Source organism: Lepisosteus platostomus, chromosome 6, assembly GCF_059453375.1.
Source record: "Lepisosteus platostomus isolate fLepPlt1 chromosome 6, fLepPlt1.hap1, whole genome shotgun sequence".
NCBI classification, from domain to species: domain Eukaryota; kingdom Metazoa; phylum Chordata; class Actinopteri; order Semionotiformes; family Lepisosteidae; genus Lepisosteus; species Lepisosteus platostomus.
This window is the reverse complement of record NC_142616.1, coordinates 60133858-60151178: the sequence shown is the minus strand read 5'-3', so window position 1 is coordinate 60151178 and position 17321 is coordinate 60133858. Positions and strand designations below refer to the sequence as shown.

General features: G+C 37.4%; 1 protein-coding gene across 25 annotated transcripts in view; it reads left to right on the top strand.

Annotated features, from left to right (window-relative positions):
- The first annotated feature begins 12709 nt into the window (after positions 1–12709).
- Positions 12710–17321, top strand: part of dock3 (dedicator of cytokinesis 3) — a 255429-nt gene continuing 250817 nt past the window's right edge. For 12 of the 25 annotated variants that reach the window (XM_088636657.1, XM_088636664.1, XM_088636661.1 and 9 more), the window contains exon 1: positions 12711–13308. In XM_088636657.1, coding sequence (XP_088492783.1) covers positions 13272–13308 — 37 coding nt within the window. In that variant the 5' untranslated portion in view covers positions 12711–13271. Of the gene's footprint in view, positions 13309–17321 lie in introns of all 25 variants that reach the window. The other 13 variants (XM_088636670.1, XM_088636678.1, XM_088636669.1 and 10 more) reach the window with 3 other exon arrangements.

Genomic DNA, 17321 nt, shown 5'->3' with positions numbered 1-17321 from the left:
TAACTTAAAACTCAGCTTCTACAGCTACATTCAAAGCAGCAAAGATCTTCAATGCTCTTCTTTGCTGTACCTGCAACTGACTGGTACATGGCAGTGCAACTAGTCATTGCCTAGTTGGAAGACAAGGTGGGAAACACATTAAACTCCTTTAAATCAAAGTCACAAGACGTTCTGATTTGCAGAAGAGGTGTTTAGAATCTGTGACCTTGCAGGACGTGCTGAAATGTTAGTATTAATTAGAATTACTGTATCGGAATTTGCTGGTTTCAATTGGGGTATTAGTAGGGTGATCCTAAAATTTCTATTAAAATGTTATGGAATCTTTATGAACACTTACATAAAATATTAAATTAAGTTATTTTACATTGTGCTTAAGAAAACTCTGAATGGACATGATCAGACACAAAATCTTTCCTTCAGTCTCCACAGGTATTTGATTTCTAGAGTTGATCTTTTATTGTTCTGGTTTATTGTTTAAACCCTCTAGGGAATGCAGGCCTTCAGTAAGACTTCTCAGTCTTACAGTCATTGTGTGCATTGAGCTGTGCTTTGTATTATAGAAGGCAGTTCAGAATTATTGAAAGGGCTAGTTTGCAGACAACTCTTATATCAGTGGACTTTTATATCGCTGGATTTTGTCCCTCCTACCCATGTTCTCAGTTATCTAGTTAGTGTCATTATTTAATTAGCTACATGATTTGGAGTACTTCTAACCAGACGCTGTGGTGATTTATAGGTAAATGTACATTTAATTAAGTTAATATTTTGTGTAATCGACTCTAAAATACCAACAGAAAAATCTCAGGAATCCCAATTTTAGAAAAGAATTAGGTCAGTTGTTTAACTGTACTCAGGTAGTAACAAAAAACAAGACACAAGCTCCTCTAGGAAATGAGTTTGAAGTCCCTGCCCTACATTTTCTCCTTTAATATTTTGTTGCATGTGCTGTGCTGCTGAGAATTCTGTTTGCCAAACTGACAGCTTATTCTGGAAAATAAACAGTGGGATGTTTATGCTATATGGCAATAGTGATGAAACAGAAAGGAGCTTCTGTCTTTACCCAGAAAGGGTAAGCCGGGCCCAATTATTTTCTAACAGTAGACTTTGTACTGTACCTTGCCATAATAAAGCAAGGTCCCTATAAGTGTGTTAAAATACTAATAAGAAATGGAGAAGATGCAAACACATCATACTTGATTCCATTAAATGTACTTCATATTGTGGAAGCCAGGACAAGATCTGTGATCTAATTAAGCTCGTGACAGACTTTGACCTACCCATCTTACACACACACTAATCCATCCCTTGAATTTTACCACCAAAATGTCACAATCTCCATTTGAATCCCTGTATCTGAAGTTAAATACCTGTATATGTAACCAGCTAGATTAAACAACCAGCAAAGGATGAAACTAGTGTTGAAGCACCGATATTATGGGATAAATCTATTTTACAAAAATAAAAAAATCAAAGTTCTTGGGCAACAGTCTTCAGAATACCACAAAATGGGAATAGATGCCGTCATACATTGTTTTCGTCATCGTTCTCTTTCTTGAAGTATACAAAAAGAAATGGGCTGGCCTTGCTATTACTTTCTGCCCTTTTCCTGACAGGTTTAAATGGAGTCCTGCAGTGTAATGATTAATATCGAGGGACACCAGATTTGTTTGTGATGTCTGCCTGGCCTTGTTCATACTAGCTTAATTAAAGCTGTCAGGGAAGACTCTTAACTGAAAAAAAGATTCTGCCTCAAGGCCTGAAAACACATTTCGTGTGGCTCCTGGATTTTCTTCGGTCTTTTCGGCGTGACTTGGGTTTATGTGTCAGGGTGGAGTCTACGAAAACTTTTAACTCCATCTCCCTCTTGAGGACCCGAGAGATAAAAGTATTAAATCCTTTCAAGCAATTGATGTGATTCGTACCGCAAAACTGTACTTGCTATTCCTGGAATCTACTTGGGTTATAATTAAGTTCTTTTGTTTCAGGGACGGAGGGTCCTTGGATTGTTACGAATGGTTAAATTGTGTTGAATGAAAACATGGCGGTCAGATTCATGTCCTGGAATGAATCCTCCAATAAAAACTTTTAATCATTTAAAAGGCAGGCTTTTGACAAATTACACATTAAGAATTTCTAATGATTTCACTGGCATTCCTATCAGATTTCTATTTCTTGAAATTGGGTCTTATCTTTTTACCACTATGTCGGTAATCAGTTTTATTGTACTTTTAAGAACTCAAAACAGTAGTGAACAGAACAACATGAAAATCAAAACCCCATTGAGAGCATCTTGCTGCCCAACCCCCCCCTACATCCCCTGCACCCCGAAAGGACCCTATCAAAAGCACCTCACCTGTCCTCCAACTATCAGACACACCCACATCTACTTCCAAAATGAATCAATATTTAGCCTTTTGCTCACAACTAAGGCTTATACACAATTGGAAACATTTGAGTAGAAGTGTCTTGTAGAGGTCTTGACCATAAATCTTGAAGAAGCACTTGAACATAAGGATAAAATGATGTATTTTTTGTCAGATTATAGCTGACAAATATTTTTAATTTTGACCTCTTCACTTTACTCAAAGTTCTTTGACATCAGCAATTGCATTAAGTGTCTGGCAGTGCGGTTTTAAGGCAGGGGCTCGAGACTACAGAAAAGACCACTGTGAGTTCTAATGGCCAGTTTGGCTGTATACCTGATCAAGGAACATAAAACAAATTTCTCAAGCAAACAAACTGTATAATGGCTACTAAACTGTCGGCTGTATGGTTTTAATCTAAATTATATCCCCTATGAGGGTGGCACAGTGATTAGCATTCCTGCCTTGCAGCTCTGGGGCCTTGGGTTCAATTCCAGAGGTTGTATGTTCACCCTGTGTTTGTGTGGGTTTCTTCCAGTGCTTCAGTTTCCTTCCACAGTCCAAAATGGCCATACACTAGGGCTTTTCAGTCATGTGCAGTTAACATGAGTGTGCTTTATATAGGTTCCTTTTTTCCTTGCAATGTTGCGGTTACAGCACCATGGCGAATTCATGTTCTAAATGTTGTGGTACATTTTGAATTCTTTGGTAAGCATTTCTAGAAACACGATTTCTATAAAAGATTCCCATCTCTTTGCTAGTAATCAAGTTTTTTTCTTCTATGCAGAGTTTCCATAGAAACTGTACTTTATCTTGAAAATACATTTAATTCCTCGAGTGGTCATGCTGCAAAGTGACTTTCGCAACTGCAAGGTATTGAGGCATCAACCTTCTTTAAAAATGGCATCATTGTCCTAGAAATGTTTGACACTGACAGAGCTCATATCAAGTAGCATATTCGCATCTCCACACACCGGTCTGTCTGTATTGCAGCTGACAGTCAGCAGACTTAAGGCAGTCAGCATCTAAGACAGAAATCTGAATATCACAGCAGAAAATTAATTCTTCTGTAAATTGAATTGGCTATGTACTCGGCATGCCGCTCTGGCAGCAGTGAGAGATTTTTCAGTTGATCGAAATGCTGTTAAGGCAAATGTTTCTTTTTTTTTACCCAACACAAAATAAAGGCTTTTGTGATTCAAGGGCTTCACTTAAATCTGAGTCCTTAACACACGATGAAATGGAAGTTTGATTCTTCCCATATCGTATTTTGTTTAATTAAGACTTTTCATAAGTAATCAATAATACTTATACCCAATAGTAATACAATTAATCATGAATATTCCTGGCCAGTTTTTTGGGCAGTAGTCTTTATGAAGGATGCAAACCTGTACACAGTTACTGACTTACTGTATAACTAATGCCATTTTAATATCGTGAAAAGTTTGCCATATAAAATCCAATTATAGTTAATTATCACAATATTCTTTTCAATCCTTTTCCTGTGATTTTGAATGGGAATATGAACTGCTTTAGTGCTGTGTTAAGGAATGCTTGTTTAGTCATTTGTCTCTGTAGTGATTGAAATTACTGATTTCTGTTGCTTTAGGGTGTGTGTAGGATTAGTGAGTACAGTTTGGTGAAGTTTTCATTGCCATTAAATTAATATGAGAAATCACATCAACCCATAAGAAGAAATAGACAAAATATTGAAAGCCTATGTTGCATAACAATTTAAATTTGTCATGTTTATGTTTATGTTAGAAACAGCTTTATCTGTGGTAACAGTACCCTCTATTCCAAACCTTTTACAGAACTTGCTTGAGAAACATTGTTTACATAATCAGGTAATCAATATTTCATTAAAACCTCCAAAGCAAACACAGATACATGAATGTTCACTCTACATTCAGCATCACAGTATATTAGAAATGAGAAAACTCTGTGTTTCACTGCTTTTGAAACTCAGCATAGACTGAGGCTGTCAAATAAGTTGCTTTTATTTCATGAAAATCTAAGAAAAAACACTTTCACTGAGCTGCTGCGAAGTTTAGATAAATGGCTCTATCAAACGACTTTTTGAAGTCACTTTGTATTAAGTCATCCATTGACATGGAGTGACACATTGCCAGGTTTGAAAAGGAATTGGCATTTAAAGAAGTACCTGAGATTGCATTTCAGATTAAACATTGTCAATCTTTGTCACTTTCAATCACACAAATCTTCTACAGGAGAAGATTTTTTTAAATTAAATTATCCTAGTGTGTAATTAGGAATTCTGTCGCTCTATTTAATGTCTTTTGTATCTCTTCACTACAGCAGTAAAATATGAAAAGGAGCATCAGCATGAATACAATATATAATAGCTTGTACTTTAAATTGCAGATAATTCTTTCTTCCTAAAAAGTACAATTCTGAGCATCTTTACTATTACATTGTCATTGGACTCTACACTACTCTACCAAGACCCTGCTTACATAATGGATTTATCAATTCTAATGAAAATAAAGAGGAGGTTTAATTTCCCCCCTAATTATTAATTTGCAATACAGGAAGATTGGTTATTAACAGTTCAAGTTCATGACATTTCATACCAATATCTGCAAATCCTTTGTGAAAATGCTTGTGACCTGTACAGCACTGGCTCTGTAGTATGCTGACCTTAAATCTATTCTGTGATAGAATAGAAGGTCAGGTTAAGAACCTTTCTAAAGTTTCTAAGGTCAGTACTTAGTGTGGTAGCCTTGTGTGACTTTCAGTCCATTTCAAGAAGTGAAATTCAGTTATTTTTATAAACTTTTTAATGTGTCTGCGAGTCAAAGAGGAGGCCAAGACAACCAATAACCTACCTTGGAGAAGTATTGTACTGTACTTTATATCACCCTGGTGTAATGAACAGGTGAATAATTCCCCATTTGTTAATTTGATGTCCACATTAGAAGAACAGTATAAAGGCAACTCATGGGTTAGTCAAAATTAGCCCACACAAGGAGCTGCAATGGACCCAATAGAAATAAATCCTTCATGAGATGTCAAAAGTGATCATTCTGAGTTAAATTTAAGAACATCCAAAGGCACATCCATTTCACTGAAAGATTATGTCCACTGATGGGTCTTATAAAGAAAGTAGGACAGCGTCCAATTACACTGCTCTCTTTTGCCATGCGTAAGCAATAATTATGCAGACTCCGCCATAGGGACTGTCATGACTGTGACACGATTGCACACTACTGTTCCTAGCGGTGTGTGCTAGGCCCTCAGGAGAAGGCTGCACTGTGCTGCTTCTTTGTGTGTCGTACATACACCCAAGGCTTCGATGGAGAAAAATTTAAGATGACGGCCTAGCCTTGTAGCACACAGGAGCTTTCAGATATAGGTGATATTACATCTGAAATGGTCTCTTCATGAAATTAATTTAGCCATCCAATCACAAGAAATGAGTCACCTGCTGTGATGTGGTAAAATAAGCCAGACTGACAGAGAGGGGAAGAATGTCACACATGTGTGCCCTAAGAGCCCCAATACCATTTGGTCTCCTGTCTGGAGAGGCAAAAAGCACTGGGACAAGATTAAATGTTTTTGTGTGTGCACCTTTATACTGGGGCTCTTTTTTTAAAATCTTATATTCCCTGAGTTAAACATAGTTGAAGAACAAAATCAGAAATAATATATTTTCACCTAAATGTATATAAAATGGTATTTTGTTTGAGTTTAATAGGAACATTTTAAATGTGCTGTGTGATTTCTGAGGTACCAGACACAAGTGAAACAGAAATATAACAGCTAAAAGTGGGTACAGCTGTTGGTAGCTTTACCATGGCACTGAGCATGGCACTGATAGGTGCCACAAGTCCAAGGTTCGATTGCTATCTACCTTTATCATAAAAAGTTGGTATTTTACATTGATGAAGTCCTTAGCCTGGAAAATTGATTAATTCTGAGACTCGCCTGGTGCTAAGACCTCTATGATCATCATCTGAGAAGAGTTTTTACAATGGGATTTAGCTCATTGCTGACCCATTACTGTTTATAAGCTGGAAATTGTCACAGTTATCTGTTTTAACAGCAGAATTGCATTTAATACCCCCAGATTTACTTGCATAGCTTGAAATAACAGCAAACCTGCTGCAACAATTAGTTTAATTTCATGCCAACACTTCTAATTGTCATATGAAGTGTTGGTGGATGTTGTATGTCATCCATAGGTGGATGCTGCACATTGGTGGTGGTGGAGGGGAGTTCCCATTACCTGTAAAGCGCTTTGAGTGGAGTGTCCAGAAAAGCACTATATAAATGTAAGCAATTATTATTATTATTATTATTATTATTATTATTATTATTATTATTATTATTATTATTATTATTACTAATTATATGCCAGTATCACATCATTTGAAAACTGAGTAAACAGAAAGTCATGTATGTTTCTGGATTTTTGGATTAAAAATGAGAATTTTATTGATTCCAAAAGCAGACATTTTAAAACCAGACTAAAATGTCATACAATAAATATACAGCTAGTTATAAGAATAAACACACTTTTTATCTGAAAATGAAAAGTTTTTTGCCTTTGTGCGGTTTTCTAGGGAAAAAAAACCAATCACCAATATTACGTTAACAAGTCCAACTGACACTATTCAGAAACTTTCCCTGTTTAGAAAATCATTCAGTCTACACAAGCCAGACCCTGGCTGCAAAGTTAAAACAAAAGGCAAAGATTAAATTAAACAGGCCTGTGATTAGACACATTTGTGTATTTAAGATAAACCTCTCATTGGGAAAATGTCTCCTCTACAGAACAGAGTGGAAGAAAATGCGTGCAGGCTTTGGAGGCTAACCAATTTCAGTTTCCAAAATGGTTTCCTGGCACCGTCTAACAATGTCATAGATTCCTGTTTATCAGCATTTATTCCATCCTTGTTTCCCCATCATCCCCACACCTGAAGAATCCCTTTGGATCTTAATGAAGAAAAGGATTTGATTAAATGCAGCACTGCTGCCATGTGCCCGTTGTAACAAGCAAAATTGCAAGCAGTGAAACAAGGGTAATTTTGGTTCATGCGTTTTAAAAAAAAATTGATCTTGGTAATGTAGAATATGATAGGCTTGAGGAGTGAATTGCATTTCTGGGCTTTCACCTTTTGGAGAGCACTGCTGCAATCTGCCTGAAATGAGCACGAATGGAAGAACTGAGAGCTCTGCAAAACTACCACTCAGTTCAGAATAATTATGCACCTGTGTAGGCAGACTTGAGATAAGAGGGCAAGAACGGCGAGGCCTGGAAAATGAATTATCCTCTCGTTTGAGAAGTGGGTGTGCTTTTCAGGGCAGAGCAGGATAGCAGGAAGGAAGGTCACGCTGAGAGTGGCCCAGAATGCATCTGCTCCCCAAACCTCAGCTAGTATTGTCATCCCTAGAGCAACATATACTGTAGTATTCGCAGATACAGTATATATACTGTATATACACAACAGAACAAATGTTTGTATAAAAAATTAGAAAAAAATGAATACGGTATGATAGGGGCTGCTGCAAATTTTGGATTTCCAGCCAATTCACATTTAAATGACTTAGTTCATATTTTAAAAAGTTGGATTGAGAAAAAGGCTCTTTTTCTCAATTGGTTTTCTACACAAGACATACCTAGCAACTACTGTATACAAAACCAGGGTGCCTGAAGGACCATACTGATTACCACTGTTTGATTATGGCCACTGAATACAGCTCAAAAATGGCAAAGACGACTGTTTTTTTTCCCATGAGGGGCATGTGGGGGTGTATAAAGAATGTAGAAATGCAAATCTCAATTCCTGAGGATGTCTACCATAGTACTCAAAGAAATATTGGTACTACTTCTAATACTAGTAGATTTTTTAATATGCCATTCTGTTTTTCATATACTCTCTAAAGTGTCGTGACGCATAGTTTTGCCATACCTAAGACAAATGTTGCAATATTCATCTGTTTAACTATCTGATTTCTATTAAACTAAGCAAAAGCTGTAGAACAAGAACACATAGATTAAAACAATGTTTTGGTTTCCACACCTGTTTTGTCACAAAGTCGAGTAACATCTTTATACTTCTACAAAAACATGAAGGAAAATGTTTTTCTGGATCACAGGGTTGAAAATGTATTTGTTATTAATCGTTTAAAACACGTTTGTAGCAACAGTTTAATTTCCTAATTTTGTTTGCATCCCATTAAAACTGAAAAGATACCAGGTGAAAGTAAGGCACTGCAGTAGCTCACAAAAGATTATTGATATTATCGAATTGAATACATAGAATATATAAACACTGGGTTATTGGTCATGTGAAATCTTTTGACTTTTTGTCTTGTGAGAAACAAAAATGAAACTACTAAATCCCCATCCACTGCCATCATTTAAGAAGCATTAAAACCGAGTCGCATAAAGGAGAGAAGCTGTTGTTGATAATTCTGCCTCAAAAGAAAAATAGGCCATTATTTGGGCAGTGAAGAGAATCAATGATGCAGTCTTTCACTGAGCTGACTCACTTGTTTCATGTCTTCTGCAGGTTTTCAATTTACAACTAATGGCTTTTGTGGAGCTGCAGCTATTTTACATCACGATGCAATATACTTATACGCAGGTGGTTGAATAACCAAATAAAAACATGTTCACGAACATTTTGAAACCTGAGAAAAACAGAAGGAAAAAAAAAACCAACAGCGCGGTAATGAGAACAATAGGGAATGTACTCAGGGATTCCCACCTTACTAACATTAGCACAGCTTGGAGATTTGAGTATAACACATTATTGAACCAGTTTCAAAAGGGCAAAAAATGAAATGGAAAAAACAGAAATTCTTTATAATCAGCTCATACAAGGTGTTTCATTACCCTTTAGAAACAAGATCATTTGCTTGAGGTCTTTGGAGGAATTAAAACAGCTCTATGTCTAGGATTAACCCTTTACAGTCTGTTTCTGCTCAACACTGCACCAATGGGTGACCCTGGTCTTTGCTATAGGACCTAAATTCAACTTTAGTAATCAAATTACAAAAGGCATGAAAAGTCGGTCAATTTGTTGGGAAACTAAGGCTGAATGTGTGCAAAGTTAATGAATCTGAAAAGAAAGGAAAACACATGTTTCTTTCTTCTTGTATTTGACTTTGGCAGTTTTTTTTGAAGCCGTTGATTCTGGTTTATTCATGAGCAAACCCAGCCTCATTTTCAGTCATCTTCCCAATCAAAGATGCAATGCAAGCAAGCTGTTTACATATGATTGATGGAGGCAATCACAGGACTGAAGTCTGACAGACTTGGCCAGGAATGAATGATACAAATATTTTTTTTTTCCAGGAAGCTCAAGCCATTTTGTTTCTGCTTTTCCTCTTCTTACAGGATGAGGAGTACAATACAAGGCAGTCCGTTACAAGAATCATGGAGTGGAACAACATCTATTTTTTTAAGAATCAGGCTTTTCATTAAGGGACATACTTTTCTTGGAAAGTCACTATTTCACTAACAGAAAAGAAAAACAACAACAAGATCAGCAGTGGATGGCTGGAGATCTCAAAGCAGAATGCAAATAAACACGCATTCCAATCAGCAGTCCAGCTTCCATTCATACATCTAATAAAACAACATTTTTCTCAATCCACCTTTTCCTTGGAACAGCTTCAATAGTTGTAAAAAGTTCATTCATGGAGATAAAATTTTAATTCTGTACTTAACATGAGAACTGCAATACGAAAGACACATTTCAGAATCCCAGTTTACTCTGGCTGTATGCTTATGCAGAAAATTCAATTCCTCTGCTGGTGCATACATTTCAAAACATTGTGCAAGATGCTGAAGGATTCTTTATAACTCTTTAAGAGAATTCTTCACAGATTTTTCTATGTGGAATATCTCCTAATGTTATTGTGTCTGATTTTAGATTTCAGCCCAAGTCTCTTTTTCAGACTAATTATTTCAATTAACTTTAAAGTCTGTTTCCTAGAAAGATTATATAAGATAGGCTGACATACAGCTATCAGGGCTACAACATTTAGGAATTTAAATGTGAGGTCTAAATGGTGCAATCAGGGCCAGGATTTATTATTTTAAACTTAAAAGGCAAACACTAACACAGATATTGTTTTCAAAAACTAATTACAGGGTAAGTGGCAAACCGAAGAGCCATTTAGTCAATGTGTTAAAGCCATCCATCAATTAAAATATTCCATATGTGTCACTAGATGGCTGCTTCCTGCTTTTCCGAAACTTCATCTGTCATCCCAGTGCAAACCTACAATTAAATATTCACTTTATTATTATCTGAGATTAAATATTAGTGTTATTGTTTGAGATCACTGGAAGATTTGATTAATTCCAGACCAACATTATTTTGTTTCATTGATCCATGCAGATTTCACTGAACTATTCATCCTTTGATCCATTTATTTCAACACATTGTCAACATACATGCAGGGAAAATATTTTTCTTGTCCATCACTGTAGTTATAGTTTTTTTTTCTGTAGAGCCGGCAGACAATGACTTCTGTCATGCCCCAAGATATACAGTAGCTGCACATTCAGTGAACACAGAGCAGATATATGAAAATGTATTTTGTGCAGGAGCGGAACCCAATTTTATGGGATCAAATTCCAACTGAAGAGCAATCACAGATGACCCATAAAACAATAGACAAGAGAAGATATTCTTAGTATTTTCCACCCAGATGATGACTTCAGAAACTTGGCTTGAGGTGGAAACAGCATTGATAATTTGAACTGCTTTTTAGGTTGAATTCTGCTTTCAGTAAGCTGTGTGGTGTGTCCTTTAGAGGTCTGAATGGGAAGAAAAGTGTATTGAAAATTGAGCTTAAAATCAAAAGTAATCATTTGAATGCTGGTCATTAAGGCAAAACCCTTCAGAAACAGAACCTCGAAAATACCTACTATGGTTTGAATTGGAGTTAGGATGACCTTTTTACAGTATTTTTTAAATGATCTATTTATCAACAAGGACTGTTATTGTACAGTTTTGATTGAATCAACAATGGATCTCATACATTAGAGAAAACCTCCTGACAACACATTCTTTGCCTACTGAACTGTTAGAACAATAGTTATCAACACTTCTACCCCAAGACCATAATTAAAATTGATGAGCAAGAAAAACATACTATAGAAATAACCACCAAGAAAAATGTGTGAAACTGGCAAAATTAGATACAGTAGTTAGTTCACTGACGTAAATTAGAGTGTAGCTGACCCCCACTGCAATTTACCTACCTTGTTCTGAAAGGAAAAGATATAATTGTATAAGTTGCCTAAATGTACAACTCTATTCATCCACATGTTTTGTTTTATCCAGTGTTGTGGGGAAGCAATGGATGCAAGGCAGGTTACATCCTGGATACCAGTCCATCACAGAGCACACACACACACACCAGGGCTACTTTTTAACAGAAGCCAATTAACCTACCAGCATGTCTGTGGACAGTCGGTGGAAACCAGAGCACCCTGAGGAGACCCATGAGAACATACAGTATAAACTCCATGCAGATACTGTAGCACCCAAAGTCAGAAATTGAACCCAGGGCTCCAGTGCTGTGAGGTAACAATGCTAACCACTTTGTAGTACGACATGCTCTTTCAGCAACAGGTCGTCCTTGCTATTCTTTACTCCACAGCAACACGCTTTTTGTAACGGAGCCAAAGCCTGGATAGTATGTCATTGTGCCTAAATCTTTTACTTATTTTAAATCCACAATTCCATATCTGATGTACTGTACGACAAGGCTTCAATTATGACATTATGCCTAGCTTCTAACACATGAATCATACAGTTTATCTTGGATACATCAAGATCTCCTGACAAAAAAAAACCCAATGATCTTTTCCCTTGTATACAGTACGTTATGTAGTTTGCTTCTGCTCCAGACGCCAACAGAGTGAAGGCTTCTTAGTGCCAACAAAAGCGCAATAATCCGCCTTTTGAATAAGCATTAGTTACTTTTAACTTTACCGCACAACGTGTGTCTGTGGTTGTTTGGCTTAAAGAAAAAAAACATCGTTTGCTTCACCACACTTGAAACAAATTGTGTTCTAAAGTTTACATTTTGAATACATATGTATACAGTATGTTACAATTACATAGAGAGCAATTGTTTACATCATTCGAACTGCAAGTGTAGCTACAAACAATGATTAAAAGTGATAATTAACACCCTTTGGATACATTCAGAACTGTTCAATCATTCACACGCTTCGCTGTTAATACCCTGAAACAGTCGTGTCCGCTAGCAGGGCTGTGCCCTGTGTGACTACGGGTTTGTTCGAGGGTTTCTCCCGGGAGCCCTACAAATGGACTGTTTGAGAAGCTGCGTCATGTGACGGCAGTGGAAAAATGGCGCAGCTGCGGGGATCTGTATAGCAAGTACCCGCTACAGCTCCCGTATATATTGGGACATTTTATAAAAGAAAAAAAAAAGAGTGTTGGAAATATTTTATTTTTGAAGCAACGGGGAGTCGACTTGTAATTTGTCAGCTTCTGCTGAAGTTAGCTCGAGAAAAGAGTGGGAAAGGAATGCGTTACCGTGCGTGCGAATAAAATCACGGTCTTTACATTACAGCTTCAGACTGTCGGAGATGCTGCAGTAGTGACAGGGTTGGTAACAGATTCCCGTACACAGCTGGGAAGAGATTACGGATAACAACATTGCACAGATAATATATACTTTAGCAAGACAGAGCGAGGATAGACGGGCGAAGTGTAAGGAAATGCTCCGTTTTCAGAAAAAATAATTCATTATTACATTTTTATTCCATACTCCTAACGTGAATTACAAGAGATAACGGGGAGCTGAGAGGTTTATGCAACTTTGACTTATTTTTCCTTCCATGAAAACGAGTAAATCACGCTTTGGCTTCTTGGGAATTTTACCAGGATCATGTGGACTCCCACAGAAGAAGAAAAAATTGGCGTCGGTAAGTTAATATTGTTCGCTTATTTGCGCAATCCTTTGATTTTTTTGTTTAGTTTGACATTTCGTCCATTCACAAGTATTGATTTATAAAAAAACACATTACACTCATAATATTCAAATAAAAATATGCTGTTGCGGGGTTTAATTTTAGTTTTGGGTTTGTAGGCGTAGATTAAAATCTGGTTGGAACAATTGTATTTTTATGAGAATTGTGAATGTGGTATCTTTTATTATCCTCATACAAGCTAAATGAAATCACTGGTAGCGATAAAGCATGTACTGCTATTTAAAAAGTATACGAAAATTAAACATAGGATTTCAAAATATAATCAATATTTTAATGTTTTTAACGATGTAATCTTTATTAGAGTTCAGCTGATGCTGGTTATGTTCTGGTTCTGCAGGTTAGATTGTGTTTCTAGAGAAACATGGCATCCCCATGCATAAGCAATATATATATATATTGCTGTTAAATGTGCAGGTGTAAAGATGTTATCTGGCAAGCCAGTTCAAGGTGTTGAATACAGTAAACAGATTTTCTGTGCTTTACAAACGGCAAAAGTGTAGTGCTATATCAAACAAACCGTCAGGGGACGCTAAAAACACCTTTCTTTCAAACAGGTGTATGGACAAAAACTATAAAGAAACCCTTTTAGTATAATAAACACCGAGAACAGCAGCGGTTATTAGAATTTAGTTTTCTTGACATAGACCCTACAATGTCTAGGTAGTGTTTGTGAGGTAATAGTCGTAATGCACTATGAGTAAACAAGAAGATCATTAGCGCTCCTCTGGGCTGAAGAGCAATCGATAATAAAATATCCAAGAAATCTCACGTAAACCATTCTCGTTTCTCGTGAAAACGATTTTCTGATATTAAATTATAGTCATAGTTCACTCTGGAACAAAATGTCATGAAGAAAGATAAAATATTCCTGCAGTCGTCATAAATACATCGGCTTAATACTATTTCCAACACTTGCAGTAGGGTTTAACTGCTCCTCCTCAGTTCGTGTTATGTTTAGGTGTCTCGAGGTGTTCGATTAATAATTTCTAAGCAGTTTAGTTACGACATAAAGAGGAAAATCAAATCATCGGTCAACAGTAGACCATATCACCTCGCATCTACCTCTCACAGTGATAGTGATCTTTATTTTGTACAGTACAAACCGTCAGTGTATTTCAAAGCTCCATTTCCCATTCCATCTACTGAAAGAGGGTAGCGCCCTGCTGTTTAGTCAGTACAGTTTCCTTTCTAAAAAGCAAGAATCAAATCAAAAAGAATGAAAAAAGGAATCAAATAAGCGAATAAAGCTGGTACAGTTTTGCAGTGAATGAAATTGGTGTTGATGCGCAGGCTTGTTCGCTAAGAGAACCAAGATTGAAAAACATGAAGAGAAATTCTACTTGCGCTGTGATAAAACGAAAATTCCTATGAGTTACTATGATATTCCTATTCCCTATCACTTTGAAACAAAATTGCAATTCTGTACTGTAATATTGTTTTCCCTGTCTGAGTCATTCAAATGAACACAATTAACATGATTAGCGCCCTCTGGTGTCTAATATATATATAAATGATTGATCGAGCACGGAGGACGAGTCTAAAAATCAAGTTTAAATGTAACCTGCGGTATTGCAGTAAATTTGTCCGAGGTTACTGTTCAAGACAAATTAAGTTATTAAAAAATGCGCTTTGAAAGGGAATATTGCAGCGTTCGGAAACCTGTGTCTGAGAGGATAACCGCAGTACGTGATCTCCTGGTTTTCTAGCTGTACGACATACTGTACCATAAAATAAACACGTTCTTTCACACGACTATAGAATGCTTGCAGCTTCATCACTGACGCCTACGCTTTGGCAAATAAGGGTGTGCAATCAGCAAGCTACCTCTGCGTGTCTCTCTCCAGCATTAACTACTTGGAGAAGAGGAAGGGTATTCAACTACATCTGTCTGGACCCCAATTGAATACTTGAGACATTTTGCTAACCCATGTTCATCCCAGGAGAAAGCACTAGTGAAGAGCTTGTATCTTAATTAAATATAATGATACAATAATATCAACAATGATAAAGAAGTTTGGAAAATAGGGTGATGGATTGTTTTTTTTTTATTGTCTTGAAATTATAGCCCAAAGTCATCTTGGACAACTTTTTTCTTTCAAATTTGTGATTCTTTAATAACCCTAGCAGGTACATACCTTTGTTCAAAGAATTTGATCAGTGAATGTTTTCTAGACGATTAACTCATTGACTCATAAGCCTAGGTATTTTTATTTTATGACTACAGAACGGATAAGCCTGGTTGTTTTTTTTCAGTGTATGTTTTGCTCTCTATTATGAAAACAGAAAACTGTTATAGGACTTCCACTGTCACTTAAGGTTTTCCATAGTCTGCCTGGAAAGTAACACTGAATCGATGCAAGAGCCTAGCCTTTTTCAGTGAGATGACTATTATATTTCTTCTCCCTGTGTTCTGTCTGTGTCTCTGTGTTTTCATAGTACTGTAAATAGCGCAGTGGAGTGTGGACATCATTTCTGGTTTACAGCTGTGCTCTTTGTTACAGTTTTTCTGCAGAGAAGTGATCAGACAGATCTATTGCTTTTTATCTATGCCATTGCAACTCTAGTGCTCAGGTTAAGTCTAGCTTTGTTGTTGGGATAGGTTATGCAGTATATGCTGTAACGAAAGCTATTGTCATTAATTGTGTCAAGGCATAGCAAATTTAGTTACACCAGTTCTAGCTTTTGCACAGTTTAGATTAGAATCATGGTTTGACTTGAGGCAAGCATATTCATTTTAATTTACTTGAAGGTTACAGAGGAGTCTCACACCACAGTTTTAGAAGGATATTTGAATCAAATTAACTCTGATGTTTCATGGCAGTTTTAATCTCATAACCACCCTTGAGAGATAGGAGTGGTGAAAAGCTCCTTTTAAAAAGACTTGATTAAAAATAATCTTTATAAATTGGAATCTTAATGGGAACGTATATGTGCAGATTGCTTTTTTAAAATACAATGGGGTTGAAGTAGAAGCAAAAATATGGGAAGGATTAAAAACTGCAAGTGTTTTGCTCCAGAAGAGAACCATTGTAGGTCATCAGGGGGCTGGAACACTTTCACGTTTTGTGTCAGCAGCTAAATTCTGTAGCTGTCTCTGATGGTGACTTCCATGAATGGCAAAGAAAAAAAGTGCTGAAGACCTTCACTTTGATCCTTTCACAAGATTTTGCAAAAGCTTGTTTTGCCATCTCATCTCATTTTCTAACCACGAACTGTTGGTGGTAACAGGCTGTGTGGAGTAGACTGGACTTCTCTCTCCCCTGCAACAGTCTCCAGCTCCTCCTGGGGAACTCCCAGGTGCTCCAGGCCAGCTGAGAGACGGGTCCTGGGTCTGGCCTGGGGTCTCCTCTCTGTGGGCCGTGCCCCATACACCTCCGGTGGGAAGCACCCAGGAGGCATCCTAACCAGAAACCTCAATCTGGAGGAGCAGAGACATGTGACAGTGTGGAGTGGGAGACGCCGTGATGAGCACCGGGGAAAAAGTTGACGCCCCCAGTGAGGTTAGCAGGGACCAAAAATAATACCAAAAAGGCAGAAAAATAACAAAAAGAAAAAGTACTGCTGTGCTGCATTACCTCCAGGCTGGGCTCACTCTTTTTAATGGGGTCCAGCCTGGGAAAACAAAAGAGCCCCTAGCACAGCCGTGACCAGACCGGACTGACCCTATTTAGCGGGGTCCAGTCTGGTGAGCAGGGCGCCTAAGGCAAAAACAAAACAAGGACTGAGTGCATAACAAAAATGCGTGTGTATGCCCGCCCCAGTGAAAGTGCATGATGGGACAGGCAAGAAGAAAAATGAAAAGAAAACCTTACGTGGTTTCAATCCCCTCCGAGACTGTCGGTGAAAATTCCCCCCTTCCGGGGATGTCCCTGCTCATCCTGTTGGGGTTGTCCAGTGTGCCTTTATTGGACCTGCCCAGCTGAGGCTCATCATCTAGAAGCCAGGAC